Raw genomic sequence first — 18,883 nt, forward strand, 5'->3', positions numbered from 1 at the left:
CCTTGTGATTGAGTTCCAGTTTCAAAGCATGTGGTCTGAGAATATGCAGGGAATAATCTCAGTCTGTTGCTTTTGGTTGAGACCTGTTTTGGGACCCAGTATATGGTCTATTCTGGAGAAAGTTCTATGTGCATTCGAAAAGAATGAGTATTCTGTTGTTCTGGGGTGTATTGTTCTATATATATCTATGAGGTCCATCTGGTCCAGTATGTCATTCAAAGCTCTTGTTTCTTTGTTGATTTTCTGCTTAGGTGATCTGTCTATTTCTGAGAGTGGAGTGTTGAGGTCCCCTACTACTAATGTATTTTCATCTATATGTCTCTCTCTCTTTTTTTAAGATTTTATTTATTTATTTGACAGAGAGAGACAGCCAGCGAGAGAGGGAACACAAGCAGGGGGAGTGGGAGAGGAAGAAGCAGGCTCCCAGCGGAGAAGCCCGACGTGGGGCTTGATCCCAGGACTCTGGGATCACACCCTGAGCTGAAGGCAAATGTTTAACGACTGAGCCACCCAGGCGCCCCTCATCTATATGTCTCTTTATTCTGGTTAAGAGTTGGCTTCTGTATCTAGCTGTTTCCCTGTTGGGGGCATAGATATTTATAATTGTCATATCCACTTGTTGGATACATCCTTTAAGAATAATATAGTGTCCTTTTGTATCTGTAACAACTATCTTTAGCTTAAAGTCCAATCTGTCTGATATGAGAATTGCTACCCCAGCTTTCTTTTGAGGTCCATTGGCATGAAAAATGGTTTTCCATCCCTTCACTTTCAGTCTAGATATATTTTTAGGTTCAAAATGAGTCTCTTACAGACAGAAAATGGATGGGTCATGTCTTTTTATCCAATCTGCAACCCTGTGGCATATTACGGGAGCATTTAGGCCATTCACATTGGAAGTGATTATTGAGAGATATAATTTTAATGATGTCATGTTACCTGTGAAGTCTTTGTTTCTATAGATTGTAAATTTCTTTTCTGTATCACTCTTGGGTCTTTTACTTTTATAGAACCCCCCTTAATATCTCATGTAGGGCTGGTTAGGTGGTTACGAATTCCTTCAGTTTCTGCCAATCCTGGAAGGTCCTTATCTCTCCATCAATTCTGAATGACAGCCTTGCTGGATAAAGGATCCTTGGCTGCATGTTCTTCTCAGTTAGAGCTTTGAAAATACCCTGCCAACCCTTCCTAGCCTGTGAGGTTTCTGTAGACAGGTCTGACATTATTCTGATATTTTTCCCTCTGTATGTAAGGATTTTCTTCCCCCTGGCCGCTTTCAAGACTGTATCCTTGGATCTAATATTTGCAAATTACACTATGATGTGACGTGGTGTAGGTCTGTTCTCATTGATCTTGGGAGGGGTCCTCTCTGCCTCTTGGACTCGAATGTTTGTTTCCTTTGCCAGATTAGGGAAGTTCTTAGCTACAATTTGTTCAAATATATCTTCTAGACCTCTCTCTTTCTCTACCCCCTTGGGGATGCTGATGATTCTGACATTGGAACATTTCATTGAGTCAGTAATCTCCCATAATCTACATTCTTGAGATTGGATTTTTTTGAGCAAAGTTTCTGTTTTAACTTTCTCTTCCACCATCCCATCCTCCAATTCACTAATTTCTCCTTCTGCCTCATTTACCCTGGCCGTCAGAGCATCTAGTTTAGATTGCATTTGATTCATAGCATTTTAAATTTCTGCCAGATTCGCTCTCATTTCTGCCCTTAGAGATTCTATATTCTCGTTAATATTTTTTTCAAGCCTACATATCATCCTGACCATTGTTACTCTGCACTCCATTTCTGACAATTTGGTTATATCCATATCCATCAGTTCTATGGCAGAGGCCACAGACTCATTATCTTTTCTTTGCTGGGGGGATTTCTCCTCCTCGTCATTCTGATGAGGAGAGGTTGCGGGGCTGCCCAGAGCCCAAATTATTGACCAGGACCCAGGCAGTGTGCACTTGTTTTATAGGGACCTTAGGGATGTGGGCTTCTTGATTTTTCAGCCTCCCTTCTGGGGGGAGGGGCCTGCCGCGCTGATACTCAGGCAACCCTTTTTGGGTAGAGTCGCTCTGTCCCCTGCAAGGGGGGATGGGGATGGGCACAATGTGAGCTGTTATTTCCGGGCTTTTTCTCTGGCGGCTTTTGCTGGCGGTTTTCTGTGCCTCTTCTGAGAGTCAGAGCAGCAGTGGCCGTATCCTAGCCTCTGTCTCAGAACAGAGACATCTCAGTCCGCTCTCCACTGAGCTCTCTTGGCCAGTTTAACTCTGTTTCTGTCAGTGCTGCTAAAAATCCTGCAGCATCCCGGGTTGTGCACTCCACAGCTGCTGTCCCAGCCCTCACTTCCAGGTCTGGCACGTCTCTGTCCTTTGTGCTTCTAACACCACCAGCCGTCCCCGGTTCCCGCGCATGCTCCCAAACTCCCTGTTTTAGTGTGGTTCGCGTGTGCTCCGGAGCACCGGTTTTCAGTCTGGTCGCACACACGCTCCCAAGCTCCTGGTATCAGTCCAGTTCCAGTGAGCACTCCGGAGGTCCGGTTTTCGGTTTGGACGTGCGCGTGCTCCCCAACTCCTGGTTTTAGTGCGGTTCCAGTGAGTGCTCCAGAGCTCTGGTTTTCAGTCTGGTGGCACACATATTCCCGGGCTCACAGTCTCAGTCTGCTATCTTGTGAGTGCACACCGCTCCCGTGAGTCCGGCTGCTCCACAGTGCAAGTGGCTACTGCTTCCCGGCACCCGAGCACATCGGCTCCCTCCCCCTTCTGTTTATCTTTCGATATCTGTGTGCGGATTCACGGCTCCCTGCTTCGTACCTCAGTATTCCGCGCTGGAGATGTTCATTTGTAGAGATCCAGATGTATCTTCCTGCATCTCAGGCTGATTCCGTGGATTTTCAGGATGGTCTGGTAGATATCAAGCTCGACTCAGGGGACCAGCTGAGAAAGGGGTCACCTACTCCTCCGCCACCTTTTCTCCTCCTTGCAGAAAGTGGTCGCTTTTCTGTTCATAGAGTTTCTGCTACTCTTTTCTTTGTTCTCCAGTTGCATTCATTGATATTCAGAATGGTTTGGTAGCTCTCTAGCTGAATTCCCGGGACCAGATGAACTTTAGGTTTCCTGCTCCTCCGCCATCTTGGAACCCTAATCTGGATTTACTCTTTATTTTTGTTTTATTTGTAGTCTACCATACTACATTCGTCAATGAAATTCGTGCATTTTACTCCTCTAATGTTATCAGTATAGTGCCACAGCTTTACTGCTCAATATGCCTTTTTTTTCCTTTGCTTGTGATTATACAGTTAATCTACTGCATTTCTTCTCTTAAATATTTACATAATAGCCAGTCACACATGCTAGGTCTCATCTGTACACAAACATTGAACCATCAGTCTGCGGCCTGAGAAAAGAATGCATGCTCTGCCTGTTGAGGGTTTATTGATATCACCCACCCAAGGCTTTTCTCACTTAGATTTTTAATCTTTGAAGAAAAGTTGATTTTGCTGGATGTGTATTGAGCACCCCAGTTTCAGTGTTGATTTCCAGCCAGTTGTACCCCGACCTATCCACTGTTGATTGATTACTTATGGAACACTGGATCCAGGGTCTTCGAGTGTGTCCCGCAAGAGTCAGGTGGCTGGTATCTCTCTTAGCAAAGGAGTTGCTTGAGTCATGTGGGAAATCCTCTATTCTGATTGGGAAAGTGTAAGATGGGGAGGAAGGCATAGAGGGTATACAAACCACAATAAACCTCCATCCTTTGTCAGATCCAGAATCTAGACCAGTTCCCAGGATGAACAGCAGCACCAGCCCTAAAAAGGACTCAGAGATGGCTACGGTAAACACTATGGGCATTTTCCGTTGTGTCCGTTTCTGGATGTTATTCCTGTGTGAACAGCACCTGGTCCTGGCCTTGTGGCTGTTGGGTGTGTCCTGTGATCTGTCTGAGGTTTTGCTCCCCTTTGAGAATGCCAAGTGTTCATGCAGGAGCTTACGGGCATCTCTGTTTCCAGATCATCACCTTAGACAGGGACTCCTGAAGCCCCAGGCCCTTAGAGTTGAAGGACAGGAGAGCATTCCCCTCTTCTATGTGTCGGTGTGTGTGTGTATGTGTGTGTGTGTGTGTGTGTGTGTAAATAACTCAAGGAGGGTGACACCTCACTCCACACTGAAGTTGACCAGTCTGGCTGACTCCTTGCAGTTTGCTTTCCCGCGGGAGTGGTAGCATTGTTGGTTCGGGACAGGAGACTAACCTGGGAGAGTGTCTGCACTAATCCTCACTGGAAAATGGGAAAAGCCATCCCTGCCTCACACTTTGTGCCCCGTGCTCTGGGCAGTTCTGATGCTGGTAGAGAAGGTGAGTTGTGACCTCATGTGCATTCCATATGTGTGAGTAAAGATGCAACCCAGAATCCCTCCAGTTGTGCCCTGGGTGAGAGGACGGATAGCTCTGCCAGGCGCCCGGTGTGTAGTAGAAAACACCCCTGGAGCAGCAGCCACGAAGAGGGAATCCCGGTGACTCCCTGCAGGGCCCACACCTCACACACGTTTCAGTTGTGCTCCTGTGAGCGGATTCTGATGTGGTTTGGTGGCTGTGAGGCTAATAGCGTCTCTCCTGATCCATCCTGAGAGTGTCACACCAGCTCCTTAGACACGCTGGTTCACATCTGGGGATGTCGACTCGGCCGCTCAGTGGTTCTCGGCACCAGGGATGATGCATTTGCTCTGTGCCTGAGCCAAGGAGCATCTGAATGTCAGTGACGCAGACCCACGGAGCTGGGTCTCACTAACTCACCAGGATGGTGCTCTTCTCAGAAAGCACTTTTCCAAGTCCGCTGCAGGACTCCAGACATTTCTGTCTCCTCAGTGGAGTCTGAGGCCATGACAGCACTTGTGGAGAGTAGAAGACCCCTTTGTCAGGGAGAGAAGCATGGCAGGGTCAGGTGGGGGCTGGTAGGCTGCCAGTTGACCCTCGAATGACTGTGCTTCCATTGTGGATACTGGGCTTCCCATTGCCTCTCATTTTGTCTGTTCTCAATGTACAGAAGAAGATGCTGTGGTTGTCATGGCAGGTGAAGTGTGGTCCTGAACATAGATGCCGGCCCATCTGGCATAGACATTTTTATTAGTTTAGTATTAACTCTGTCAATACTTTGGGGCAGACTCCTTGCCTCTCTAGATTTGCAGGCATATATTACATGTGGTAACAGTAGTTTATCCCCACGGCATCTGTTCACTACAGGCTGTAGGTGGGACGCAGGAGACGGGTAACCTCTGGCACTGATGTTACTGTCTTGGAACTTGGTGGTGGGGAAGGTTTCAGGGAATGACACCTGTTTCTTTGGTTTTCAGCTTTCATTAGTGTTGCTACCTTTCTCTCTCATGTCAGCCTATGGTTTATTTTTTGTGTGTAGGTCTATATGGATGCACCGGGGCTTCATCATTTCCCAGGACCTCCCTGTGGGCCTTACCCCAAGGACCCTACCTTATTACCGTTCCTGTACTATGGGCCACATTCACCGCCTCCACCCTGCTGGCCTCATGGACCTCACCAACCACCTCCACTGCCCACATTTGGTAAGGTGATCTGAACAGTAGGACTTGGCCTGCAAAGCATATCCATCTTTCTCCACGAGGAAACTTTGGAGAAGATGTAGAGGTGGGGCCCTAGGGCTTTGCGTTGCAAGGGTTCACCTGGCTAAAGACATACCAAGATTCATTAGTTTCTACACTGTTACTACCCCGTGGGGCATGTCATTTTCTCATTTTGATCTGGGTAGCAGGTGTTTCTTGTAGAGAGAGACAGACATTTTACAGAAAGTCAGACATAACATTCTTCAGCCAGACCATTTCCAGCGACTACATTTTGGGCTGTTGAGGATTGAGGCACACCGCTCACTTCATTTGTAGCCGGTTTTCCCAGAGCAGCCTACTGCTATTTCCTTAGCTATGAAAACACCTGAAGCAAGGTGGGGGGACAGTGGTCCCTTCCTCGAGGGGGAGGGGCAGGTGTCCCCCTTGTCGTCAGGGGTCACCAGAGACATGTGGGAATGCTCTGTGTCTGAGAAGGGACCCAAAAGTGGGAGAGGGTGGGACATGGTGGGGGTAAGTTTGGAGGGTTGGTTGAATTCCGCACAGTCAATGCCGGTCTGAATCCACTTCCATGCATTCTAGGGCTTTGGTCTGATGCTGAAGCTGGTGGGGCTCCCATGAGGAACAATGGCACCAAGCCCAATAGAGACCCGGGGATGGGCAAGGTAATTACTGTGGCCTTTTCCAGTTGTTCCAGAAACTTTTCCCTTTCTGAGCAGCACCCTGTCCTGGCCTTGTGTCTGTTGGGTGGATCCTCTAGTTTGTCTGTGGCGTTGTTCACCTCTCAAAATACAGGCAGTTCACGCAGGGACTGACAGGCTTCTCCGTTACAGATCATCACCTTCAGGGGCCCCTCCTGAAGCCACAGGTGGTTAGAGGTGAAGAATGGCAGGGCGCTCACCGTGTGTGCATGTGTGTGTATGTGTGTGTGCATGTGCATGTGTGTGCATGTGCATGTGTGTGCACACGTGTGTGTGTGCTCCCCTGCCCGCCTACAATGCATGTGGGGGGAAATAACTCAAGGAGGATGACGCCTCACTACACACTGAAGTCTCTGGCCAGCCTGACTCCCATTAGGGTACGTTCAGGTGCGATTGGTGTTGTGTTCATGTTAGGGTTAGATGACTAACCTGTGACAAGGTCTGTGGTCATCCTCACGACTGGAAACTAGGGGAAACTCTCTCTCCATTTTATATTCTCTGCTTTGCCATTTGGAATGTTCTTAGATTGGGCAAGTTTCATAAGTCATCCCTGTTTTACTTCTGCTGGTAAACATGCTGTACAGAATCCCTCTTCTTGGGGGGTTGGAAAAAGATGGCGAAGGAATAGGGGACCTTTTTTCAGCTGGTCTCCTGAATTGAGCTGGACATCTACCAGATCATCCTGAACACCCATGAAATCAGCCCGAGACATAGGAAGATACATCTGGATCTTTACAAACGAACATCTCCAGCACTGAGTATTGAGGTACGAAGCGGGGAGCCATGAATCTGTGCACAGATATCGGAAGATAAATGGAAGGGGGAGGGAGCCACTCCACTCGGGCACCGGGAATTAGTAGCCACCTGCACTGGTGAGCAGGCTGGACTCGTGGACTGGCACCCACAGGAAAGCAGACTGAGACCGTGAGCCTGGGAACGCGTGCACGACCAGACTGAAAACCAGAGCTCCAGAGTGCATACTCGAACTCGATGAAACCAGGAGCTTGAACTCGATGAAACCGGGAGCTCGGGAGCGCATGCACACAACCAGACTGAAAACTGGCGCTCTGGAGTGCACGAGAACCACACTGAAACAGGAAACTCGGGAGTGCGCTTGGGAACAGGGGTGGTGGCTGGCAGTGTTAAAAGCACAAAGGACAGAGATGGGTCAGCCCTGGAACCGAGGGCTGGGAGAGTGGCTGTGGGGCGCACAACCTGGGATGCTGCGGGGGTTTTTAGCAGCACCGACAGAAACAGAATTAAAGTGGCCAGGAGAGCTCAGTGGAGGGCAGACTGTGATCTCTCTGTTCTGAGACAGAGGCTAGGATACGGCCACTGCTGCTCTGACTCTCAGAAGAGTCACAGAAAACCACCAGGGAAAGCCACCAGAAAATAAAAGCCCAGAAATACCGGTTCACATTGTGCCCATCTCCATCCCCCCTCACAGGGGACAGAGTGACTCTACCCAAAAAGGGTTGCCTGAATATCAGTGCGGCAGGCTCCTCCCCCCTGAAGGCAGGCTGAAAAATCAAGAAGCCCACATCCCTAAGGTCCCTATAAAACAAGTGCACACTGTCTGGGTCCTGGTCAATAATTTGGGTTCTGTACATCCCTGCAACCTTTCCTCATCAGAATGACGAGGAAGAGAAATCCCCCCAGCAAAGAAAAGATAATGAGTCTGTGGCCTCTGCCATAGAACTGATGGATATGGATATAACCAAATTGTCAGAAATGGAGTGCAGAGTAACAATGGTCAAGATGATGTGTAGGCTTGAAAAAAAATTAACGAAAATATTAACAAGAAATATAGAATCTCTAAGGGTGGAAATGAGAGCGAATCTGGCAGAAATTAAAAATGCTATGAATCAAATGCAGTCTAAACTAGATGCTCTGACGGCCAGGGTAAATGAGGCAGAAGAACGAATTAGTGAATTAGAAGATGGGATGGTGGAAGAGAAGGAAAAAATGGAAACTTGGCTCAAAAAAAATCCAATCTCAAGAATGTAAGTTACAGATTACTGACTTGATGAAATGTTCCAATGTCAGAATCATCAGCATCCCTGCGGGGGTGAAGAAAGAGAGAGGTCTAGAAGAGATATTTGAACAGATTGTAGCTGAAAACTTCCCTAATCTGGCAAAGGAAACAAACATTCGAGTCCAAGAGGCAGAGAGGACCCCTCCCAAGATCAGTGAGAACAGAGCTACACCACGTCACATCATAGTGTAATTTGCAAATATTAGATTCAAGGATACAGTCTTGAAAGCGGCCAGGGAGAAGAAAATCCTTACGTACAGAGGGAGGATCATCAGAATAATGTCAGACCTGTCTACTGAAACCTGGCAGGCCATTAAAGGTTGGCAAGGTATTTCAGAGCTCTAACTGAGAAGAACATGCAGCCAAGGACCCTTTATCCAGCAAGGCTGTCATTCAGAATTGATGGAGAGAAAAAGACCTTCCAAGACTGGCAGAAACTGAAAGAATATGTGACCACCAAGCCAGCCCTACAAGAAATATTCAGGGAGGTTCTATAAAAGAAAAAAAAACCCCAAGAGTGATACAGGAAAGAAATTTACAATCTATCGATACAAAGATTTCACAGACAACATGACATCATTAAAATCATATCTCTCAGTAGTCACTCTCAATGTGAACGGCCTAAATGCTCCCATAAAATGCCACAGGGTTACAGATTGGATGGAAAGACATGACCCATCTGTTTGCTGTCTGCAGGAGACTCATTTTGAACCTAGAGATACATCCAGACTGAAAGTGAAGGGATGGAAAACCATTTTTCATGCCAGTGGACCTCAGAGGAAAGCTGGAGTGGCAATTCTCTTATCAGACGGACTGGATTTTAAACTAAGGACTGTAGTTGGAGATGCAGAGGGACACTGTATTATTCTTGAAGGATGTATCCAACAAGTGGATATGACGACTGTGGGTGTCTATGCCCCCAACAGGGGAGCAGCTAGATACACAAGCCAACTCTTAACCAGAATAAAGAGACATATAGATAATAACACGTTAATACTAGGGGACCTCAACACTCTGCCCTCAGCAATAGAGAGATCACCTAAGCAGAAAATCAACAAAGAAACAAGAGCTTTGAATGATATACTGGACTTCATAGATAAATACAGAACACTACACCCCAGAACAACAGAATACTCATTCTTTTCGAATGCACATAGAACTTTCTCCAGAATAGACCATATACTGGGTCCCAAAACAGGTCTCAACCAAAAGCAACAGACTGAGATTATTCCCTGCATATTCTCAGACCACATGCTTTGAAACTGGAACTCAATCACAAGGAAAAATTTGGAAGAAACTCAAACACTTGGAAACTAAGAACCATCCTGCTCAAGAATGATTGGGTAAACCAGGGAATTAAGAAGGAAGATTAAACAATTTTTGGAAACCAATGAAAATGAAAACACATTGGTCCAAAACCTATGGGACACCGCAAAGGCAGTCCTAAGGGGAAAATACAGAGCCATCCAAGCCTCACTCAAAAGAAGAGTAAAATCTAGAATGCAGTTTTTATATTCTCACCTCAAGAAGCTGGAGCTGGAACAGAAGAACAGGCCTAACCCACCCACCAGAAGGCACGTGATCAAGATTAGAGCAGAGATCAGTGAATTAGAAACCAGGAGCACAGTCGAGCAGATCAACAGAAATAGAAGCTGGTTCTTTGAAAGAATAAATAAAGTAGATAAGCTACTGGCAAGACTTATTCAAAAGAATAGAGAAAGGACCCAAATTAATAAAATTAGGAATGAAAGGGGAGAGATAACGACCAACACCAATGAAATAGGAAGGATCATTAGAAACTTTTATCAACAGCTTTATGCCAATAAATTAAACAACCTGGAAGAAATGGATGCCTTCCTGGAAACCTATAAACTACCAAGACTGAAACAGGAAGAAATTGATTATTTAAACAGACCAATTAATTATGAAGAGATTGAAGCAGTGATCAAAAACCTCCCCAAAAACAAGAGTCCAGGGCCAGACAGATTCCCCAGGGAATTCTGCCAAACATTCAAAGAAGAAATAATACCTATTCTCCTGAAGCTGTTTCAAAAAATAGAAACAGAAGGAAAACTACCAAACTCATTCTATGAGCCCAGTATTACCTTGATCCCCAAACCAGGCAAAGACCCCATCAAAAAGAATTACAGACCGATATCCCTAATGAATATGGACGCCAAAATTCTCAACAAGATTGTAGCTAATAGGATCCAAGAGTACATTAAAAGGATTATCCATCATGACCAAGTGGGATTAATCCCAGGGATGCAAGGGTGGTTCAACATTCTCAAATCGATCAGTGTGATAGATCATATCAACAAGAAAAGAATCAAGAACCATATGATCCTCTCAATTGATGCAGAAAAAGCTTTTGACAAAATACAGCATCCTTTCCTGATTAAAACCCTTCAGAGTGTAGGGATAGAGGGTACATACCTCAATTTCATAAAAACCATCTATGGAAAGCCTACAGCGAATATCATTCTCAGTGGGGAAAAGCTGGAAGCCTTTCCCTTAAGATCAGGAACATGACAAGGATGCCCACTCTCGCCATTATTATTCAGCATAGTACTAGAAGTCGTTGCAACAGCAATCAGACAACAAAAAAGGATAAAAGGTATTCAAATCGGGAAAGAAGTCAAACTGCCTCTTTTCGCAGATGACATAATACTCTATATGGAAACCCAAAAGACTCCACCCCCAAACTACTAGAACTTATAGAGCAATTCAATAATGTGGCAGGATACAAAATCAATGCTCAGAAATCAGTTGCATTTCTATACATGAACAATGAGACTGAAGAAAGAGAAATTAGGGAATCCATTCCATTTACAATAGCACCAAAAATCATATGTTATCTTGGAATTAACTTAACCAGAGACGTAAAGGAACTATATTCTAGAAATTACAGATCAGTCTTGAAAGTCATTGAAGAAGACACAAAAAAATGGAAAAATATTCCATGCTCATGGATCGGAAGAATAAACATAGTTAAAATGTCTATGCTACCCAGAGCAATCTACACTTTCAATGCCACCCCGATCAAAATACCAATGACATTTTTTAAAGAACTGGAACAAACAGCCCTTAAATTTGTGTGGAACCAGAAAAGGCCCTGAATAGCCAAGGAATTGTTGAAAAAGAAAATCAAAGCTGGGGGAATCATGTTGCCGGATTTCAAGCTATACTACAAAGCTGTGATCACAAGGACAGCATGGTACTGGCACAAAAACAGACACATAGACCAATGGATTAGAATAGAGAACCCAGAAATGGACCCTTGGCTCTTTGGGCAACTAATTTTTGACAAAGCAGGAAAAAACATCCAGTGGAAAAAAGACAGTCTCTTCAATAAATGGTGCTGGGAAAATTGGACGGCTATATACAAAAGAATGAAACTCCACCACTCTCTCACACCATACACAAAGATAAACTCCAAATGGATGAAAGACCTTGATTTGAGACACAAATCCATCAAAATCCTAGAGGAGTGCATAGGCAGCAACCTCTTTGACATCAGACACAGCAACTTTTTTCATGACACATCTCCAAAGGCAAGAGAAACAAAAGAAAAAATGAACTCGTGGGACTTCTTCAAGATAAAAAGCTTCTGCACAGCCAAGGAAACAGTCAGAAAAACTAAGAGGCAGCCCACGGAGTGGAAGAAGATATTTGCAAATGACACTACAGATAAAAGACTGGTATCCAAGATCTACAAAGAACTTCTCAAACTCAATACATGAGAAACAAATAATCAAATCAAAAAATGGTCAGAAGATATTAACAGATGCTTTTCCAATGAAGACATACAAAAGGCTACCAGACACATGAAAAAATGTTCAAAATCATTAGCCTTCAGGGAAATTCAAACCAAACCACACTGAGATACCACCTTACGCCAGTTAGAATGGCAAAAATTGACAAGACAAGAAACAGCAAATGTTGGAGAGGATGTGGAGAAAGGGGAACCTTCTTACACACTTGGTGGGAATGCAGGTTGGTACAGCCACTTTGGAAAACAGTGTGGAGGTCCCTTAAAAAGTTAAAAATTGAGCTACCCTATGATCCAGCAATTGCACTACCCCAAAGATACAGACGTAGTAAAGAGAAGGGCCATATGCACCACAATGTTTATAGCAGCATTGTCCACAATAGCTAAATCATGGAAGGAGCCGAGATGCCCTTCAACAGATGACTGGATTAAGATATGGTCCATATATACAATGGAATATTACTTAGGTATCAGAAACAATGATTACCCAACATTTACAACAACATGGACAGGACTGGAGGAGATTATGCTAAGTGAAATAAGTCAAGCAGAGAAAGACAATTATCATATGGTTTCACTCATTTATGGAACATAAGAAATAGCGGGGAGATCGGTAGGAGAAGGAAGGAACGAATGAAGCGGGAGGTAAACAGAAGGGGGAATGAACCATGAGAGATGATAGACTCTGGAAAACAAACTGAGGGCTTCAGAGGGGAGGGAGGTGAGGGATTGGGATAGGCTGACCTGGGTATTGAGGAGGGCACATGTTGCATGGAGCACTGGGTGTTATACGCAAACAATAAGTCATGGAACACTGCATCAAAAACTAAGGATGTAGTATATGGTGACTAACAAAACATAATAAAAAATTATTTAAAAAAAAAGAATCCCTCTACTTATACCCTTCTACAACTATTTTGAATAATCAAACCTGTCGGTGTCCTGTTGCAAATGCACTCTGACACACGTTCTGAAGGGGGTATGTTATGACCACTGCCCCACAAGCCCTTCAGTTGGGCTTCTAGGAGCAGGTCGTTTGGTCCTAAGTCACAGTGAGAGCAGGATTCTTCTCTCATCACATGTTCTGGAGTTTTCCATTGGAAAGCGTATACATTTTTGTGAATTCTCTTATTTATACTTCCCATCTTAATTTCCTGTTGAACAAAATTACCCTGGAACTCAGTGTGCTGAAATGTCTGAGTTATTGTGTGTTAAGATAAGCACAGCTGCTGAGTGTATATAAAGGTTATTGGTATCATGTGTCTTTTAGAAAACACTTTTCCAATTCCCCTGTCAGATCACAGGCCCCTAATTCCTCAAGCGTCTTTGTGGCCATGGACAGAAACTGCAGAGAGCAAAAGACGCCTTTGTCAGGAAGTGAGGCAGCGTGGGGACAGTCACGGGCTTGTAGGCAAAGGATTCACCTCGAGTGGCTCGGATTCCTGAGAAGAAAGGGCAGTTTCATCACATTCTCTCTCTTGTTAACAAACCAAAATATTCTGTGTGGTTGAGGAGGAAAGATGAAGTGTTGTCCAGGATCCCGATGCCTCCGTGTCTGGAGTGTCCTGCCTTCACTAGTTTGCCATGCTCCTTTTTCATCTTTGAAGATGCTACTTCTTGCTAGTGACCATTGGCAGACATGGTTAGTGATGTTTGGTGACAGTAGGTTATTCCTGTAATACCCATTCCCCTCTCCCCCCTTGTTATAGTTGGCAGCAGTGGGGAGGGGTCAAGTTCTCTAGCACGGATGCGGCTCTGCTGGAACGTGGTATTGGAGAAGGAGGCAGATGCTGAGAGCTCTTTCTTTGGGTTTCATCTCTTGGTGTTACAACTTCTGTCTGTCTCACCAAACTATTTTCCTGTCTGTCTGCAGGTGGGTCCAGATGTGAGAGGGTTTCCTCGGCCCACCTGCATGCCCTGCCCTATGGACCAAACTTTACCAGGCTTCATTGGCTGTGGGCCACCTCAGCCTCCTCCACCTTGGTCGACATGCGGGCCTCCCCCGCCCCTCGTTCCGCCACCATGTGGTAAGATGATCTGGATTGCATGATGTGAGTTGTAGCGCGTATTCATCGTGTGACTACATGTGTCGGTGGAGAAGATGTAGAGGAGGTACCACGAGGCTTTGCAATGCAAGGATCAACCTGAGTGAGGACACAGGAACATTCCTCAACTTTCTGTGGACATCCATTTCGTGGACTGTCTCGTTTCACCATACAGAACTGGGCAGCAGGGGTCTGCCATTGAGAAGAAGTGTGACATTGTGCAATAGACAGACATAAAAGCATTGCCCAGGTGCACTGCACAGACATGATGTTTTGGGCTCTGGGCTTAATGGAGCACAGTCTTCACATCACTTGCATGTGTGGAGGCCCCAGTTGTCCAGCGTTATTGATTAGTTATGAAATCATCTCTACTGTGCGGAGTGGTCATATCCCCAAGAGTGAGGGACTGGTTTCTCCTTTGTCCACAGAGGTCAGCGGAGACCTGTGAGAAACGCTCTGCATCTGGAAGGGACCTGAGAGTGGGAGAGTGGAACAGGCTGGGGCAGGTGTAGAGGCTTGGCTTGAATCCTGTGTGGTCAACACCCATCTGAATCCACCTCTGTCTCTTCTAGGGCTTTGGTCCCATTCAGACGCCTGTGGCGCTCAAGGGGACAACAGCGGCATGCCGCCCAAGGAGGTAAATACAGTGGCTGTTTCCAGTTGTAACCATTTCTGGAATCCTGTTCCTGTCTGGGCAGCACCGTGTGTGGCCTTGTATCCGTTAGGTATATCTTGGGATCTGTGTGGTGCCATTTACCATTTAAAATGCCAAGTCTTCATGCCGGAGCCTACAGGCTTCTGTGTTTCCAGATCATCACCTTAGGGATGTGTGGATGGAACAAATGCAGAGTTTGTGCTGATGTCTTGACATTGCAAGGGAAACCCAGCTGGGGACACTGTAACATCCTGAAGTTCTCACGTCATACATGCATTGTGCTTAACTATTTCCATATATTGAGCAGTGGGTTAGGTGCCATTGGTGTGAAGGAAGTGTCTCTATTGCACAATGGCAGACATGTGTTTCTTACTGTTGTGCATGTCCAGAGTCCACATTTGTTGTTCCTGGAGGGATGAAACACCTCTCACTTCATGTGCAGTGTGTTGAGTTTGAGCTGACATTTCATTAGTTACATAAACCACTGAGGAAGGTCTCTGGTCCCTTGATTCATCATTAGGGTTGGGGTCTGCCCCTTCCTCTGCAGCCTGTGGATACTTGGGGGAAGCCCTCTTGTCGGCTCAGGGAGGTGAGAATGAGAGACAGTGGCAGATGCTGGAGGCAGGTGTGGAGGTTTTGTGGGAATGTGGCTCAGTCACTTCCTATGGGCTCGTCCTCTGTCTTTTCTGTGGCATGGGTCAGAGACAGACGCTGGTGCGTCCCCCATAAGGAATAGCAGTCCTTCATGCAGGCGTCTCATGTCATGGGGGAGTGAATGTTGCTGAGGAGGTGATCACTTTCTCCAAGTTGCTCAGGAGATCCATTTGATGGACTTCATCTTTCACTCCTACTGAGGTGGTTGGCAGGTCCCTTTGCGGTGAAGGAGAGCCTCTCTTCTCCGAGAGCTCAGCACAGCAGGTGTGCGCAGGGACGCTGTACAGAGACCATATCCTGCACTCTGGAAGGGATGAGGTCTAGTCTTAACATTAGGAATTTAGGGTGTCTAAGAGAAGGGAGGGACATGTTCATTAAACCACACAGACGTTGTGTTCCGTATAAGGGAAGCACCAGCGATGTATCTGAAGGACAAGAGAGGGAGCCGTGGGTCACACAGAAACAGGAGACTGTGGATGAGAAGCAGGATGGAGGTGCTCAGGGGAGTGGATGGTCTCTCTCAGGTAGAGCGGAGGCCATTCCTGGCAGGCCAGCAGCTTAAGCAGTGAGTGTGAAGGCAGAGTGAGGTCCACACCGAGTTGCTGCGTGTGTCTGTCACACAGTGTGAATAATGCAGTTATTTGCATGAAAATGTCATTGTTGGCATAAAGCTGTTCATTCATAATCTATAAAAATATTGTTTCCCTAAATTTCTGAAGGTTCTGAACTGTGTGAAAGAATGCCGTGGAGATGTGGGAAATTTAACTTGGTTCTTTGGGGATTCTTGTCTGCCTCAGTTTGTGTGCCCCCGTGTGAGAAAGTGAAGACAGGACTGAGATCAGAGAGCTGCTGCCTTGGCTTCAGCCTGAGTGAGGCTCTTAGTGGGGAATTCGGGGTTGACCAGGAGCCGCCCTAGCTCGAGCCCTGTCACCACCCTCTGCATCTGAGTCCCCTCCCCGCCTGCATCTCCCAGAACTTCTGCCACAGTATCCTGCGGATTTGCCTGTGTTGCTGATGTCTCAGCCCGAATGCCAGCTCTCCGTGGGGCCTACTCAGAGCCTCAGCTTTGTTTTCTTTGTTTTTTTTTTAATGATTTTTTATTATATTATGTTAGTCACCATACAGTACATCCCCGGTTTCCGATATAAAGTTCAATGATTCATTAGTTGCGTATAATATTCAGTGCACCATGCTATACATGCCCTCCTTACTACCCATCACTGGTCTATCCCATTCCCCCACCCCCCTCCCCTCTGAAGCCCTCAGTCTGTTTCTCATAGTCCATAGTCTCTCATGTTTCATTCCCCCTTCTGATTACCCCCCCTTTCTTTATCCCTTTCTTCCCCTACCGATCTTCCTAGTTCTTATGTTCCATAGATGAGAGAAATCATATGATATATGTCTTTCTCTGCTTGACTTATTTCACTTAGCATTATCTGCTCCAGTGCCGTCCATGTTGCAGCAAATGTTGAGAAATCATTCTTTCTGATAGCGGAGTAATATTCCATTGTATATATGGACCACATCTTTTTAATCCAGTCATCTGTTGAAGGGCATCTCGGCTCCTTCCACGATTTAGCTATTGTGGACAATGCTGCTGTGAACATTGGGGTGCATATGGCCCTTCTCTTCACTACGTCTGTATCTTTGGGATAAACACCCAGTACTGCAATGGCTGGGTCATAGGGTAGCTCAATTTTTAACTACTTAAGGGACCTCCACACTGTTTTCCAGAGTGGCTGTACCAACTTGCATTCCCACCAACAATATAGGAGGGATCCCCTTTCTGCACATCCTCTCCAACAATTGTTGTTTCTTGCCTTGTCTATTTTTGCCATTCTAACTGGCGTAAGGTGGTATCTCAGTGTGGTTTTGATTTGAATTTCCTTGATGGCTAATGACTGTGAACATTTTTTCATGTGTCTATTAGCCATTTGTATGTCTTCATTGGAAAAGTGTCTGTTCATATCTTCTGCCCATTTTTTGATTTGTTCATTTGTTTCTCATGTATTGAGTTTGAGAAGTTCTTTGTAGATCTTGGATACCAGTCTTTTATCTGTAGTGTCATTTGCAAATGTATTCTCCCATTCCGTGGGCTTCCTCTTAGTTTTTTTGACTGTTTCCTTGGCTGTGCCGAAGCTTTTTATCTTGATGAAGTCCCACAAGTTCATTTTATCTTTTGTTTCTCTTGCCTTTGGAGATGTGTCATGAATAAGGTTGCTTTGGCTGATGTCGTAGAGGTTGCTGCCTATGTTCTCCTCTAGGATTTTGATGGATTCCTGTCTCACATCGAGGTCTTTCATCCACTTGGAGTTTATTTTTGTGTATGGTGTGAGAGATTGGTCAAGTTTCATTCTTTTGCATGTAGTTGTCCAATTTTCCCAGCACCATTTATTGAAGAGACTGTCTTTTTTCCACTGGATGTTTTTTTCTGCTATATCAAAGATTAGTTGCCCAAAGAGTCGAGGGTCCATTTCTGGAGTCTCTATTCTGTTCCATTGGTCTGTGTGTCTGTTTTTGTGCCAGTACCGTGCTGTCTTTGTGATCACAGCTTTGTAGTATAGCTTGAAATCCAGCATTGTGATGCCCCCAGCTTTGTTTTTCCTTTTCAACAGTTCCTTGGCGATCCGGGGCCTTTTCTGGTTCCATACAAATTTAAGGACTATTTGTTCCAGTTCTTTGAAAAATGTCATCAGTGTTTTGAGCGGGATAGCAATGAAAGTGTAGATTGCTCTGGGTAGCATGGACATTTAACTAGGTTAATTCTTCCGATCCATGAGCATGGAATATCTTTCCATCTTTTTATGTCTTCCTCAATGTCTTTCAAGAGTTATTTATAGTTTCTAGAATATAGGTCCTTTACGTCTCTGGTTAAGTTAATTCCAAGGTAACGTATGGTTTTTGGTGCTATTGTAAATGGGATGGATTCCCTAATTTCTCTTTCTTCAGTCTCAGTATTTGTGTATAGAAATGCAACTGATTTCTGAGCATTGATTTTGTATCCCGCCACGTTACTGAATTGCTCTATAACTTCTAATAGTTTGGGAGTGCATTCTTTTGGGTTTTCCATATAGAGTATTATGTCATCTGCAAAGAGAGACATTTTGACTTCTTCTTTGCCGATTTGGATACCTTTTATCCCTTTTTGTTGTCTGATTGCTGTTGCAAGGACTTCTAGTACTATGTTGAATAATAGTGGCGAGAGTGGGCATCCTTGTCGTGTTCCTGATCTTAAGGGAAAGGCTTCCAGCTTTTCCCCATTGAGAATAATATTTGCTGTAGGCTTTTCATAGATGGCTTTTATGAGATTGAGAAATGTACCCTCTATTCCTACAGTCTGAAGGGTTTTAATCAGGAAAGGATGCTGTATTTTGTTAAATGCTTTCTCTGCATCAATTGAGAGGCTCATATTTTTCCTGAGTCTTTTCTTGTTGA

At 45.2% G+C, this 18,883-nt stretch overlaps 1 protein-coding gene across 3 annotated transcripts in view; it reads left to right on the forward strand.

Annotated features, from left to right (window-relative positions):
* LOC125282374 (THUMP domain-containing protein 1-like) overlaps nt 1-18,883 on the forward strand; it is a 156,061-nt gene that overhangs the window by 96,021 nt on the left and 41,157 nt on the right. For 2 of the 3 annotated variants that reach the window (XM_057315279.1, XM_057315280.1), the window contains exons 11-15: nt 3,762-3,832; nt 5,409-5,571; nt 6,169-6,251; nt 13,968-14,121; nt 14,712-14,776. In XM_057315279.1, the coding sequence (XP_057171262.1) occupies nt 3,762-3,832; nt 5,409-5,571; nt 6,169-6,251; nt 13,968-14,121; nt 14,712-14,776 (536 nt within the window). The remainder of the gene's footprint in view (nt 1-3,761; nt 3,833-5,408; nt 5,572-6,168; nt 6,252-13,967; nt 14,122-14,711; nt 14,777-18,883) is intronic. The other variant, XM_048217000.2, reaches the window with a different exon arrangement.

The sequence above is a fragment of the Ursus arctos genome, unplaced genomic scaffold, assembly GCF_023065955.2.
Source record: "Ursus arctos isolate Adak ecotype North America unplaced genomic scaffold, UrsArc2.0 scaffold_2, whole genome shotgun sequence".
Lineage (NCBI taxonomy): Eukaryota > Metazoa > Chordata > Mammalia > Carnivora > Ursidae > Ursus > Ursus arctos.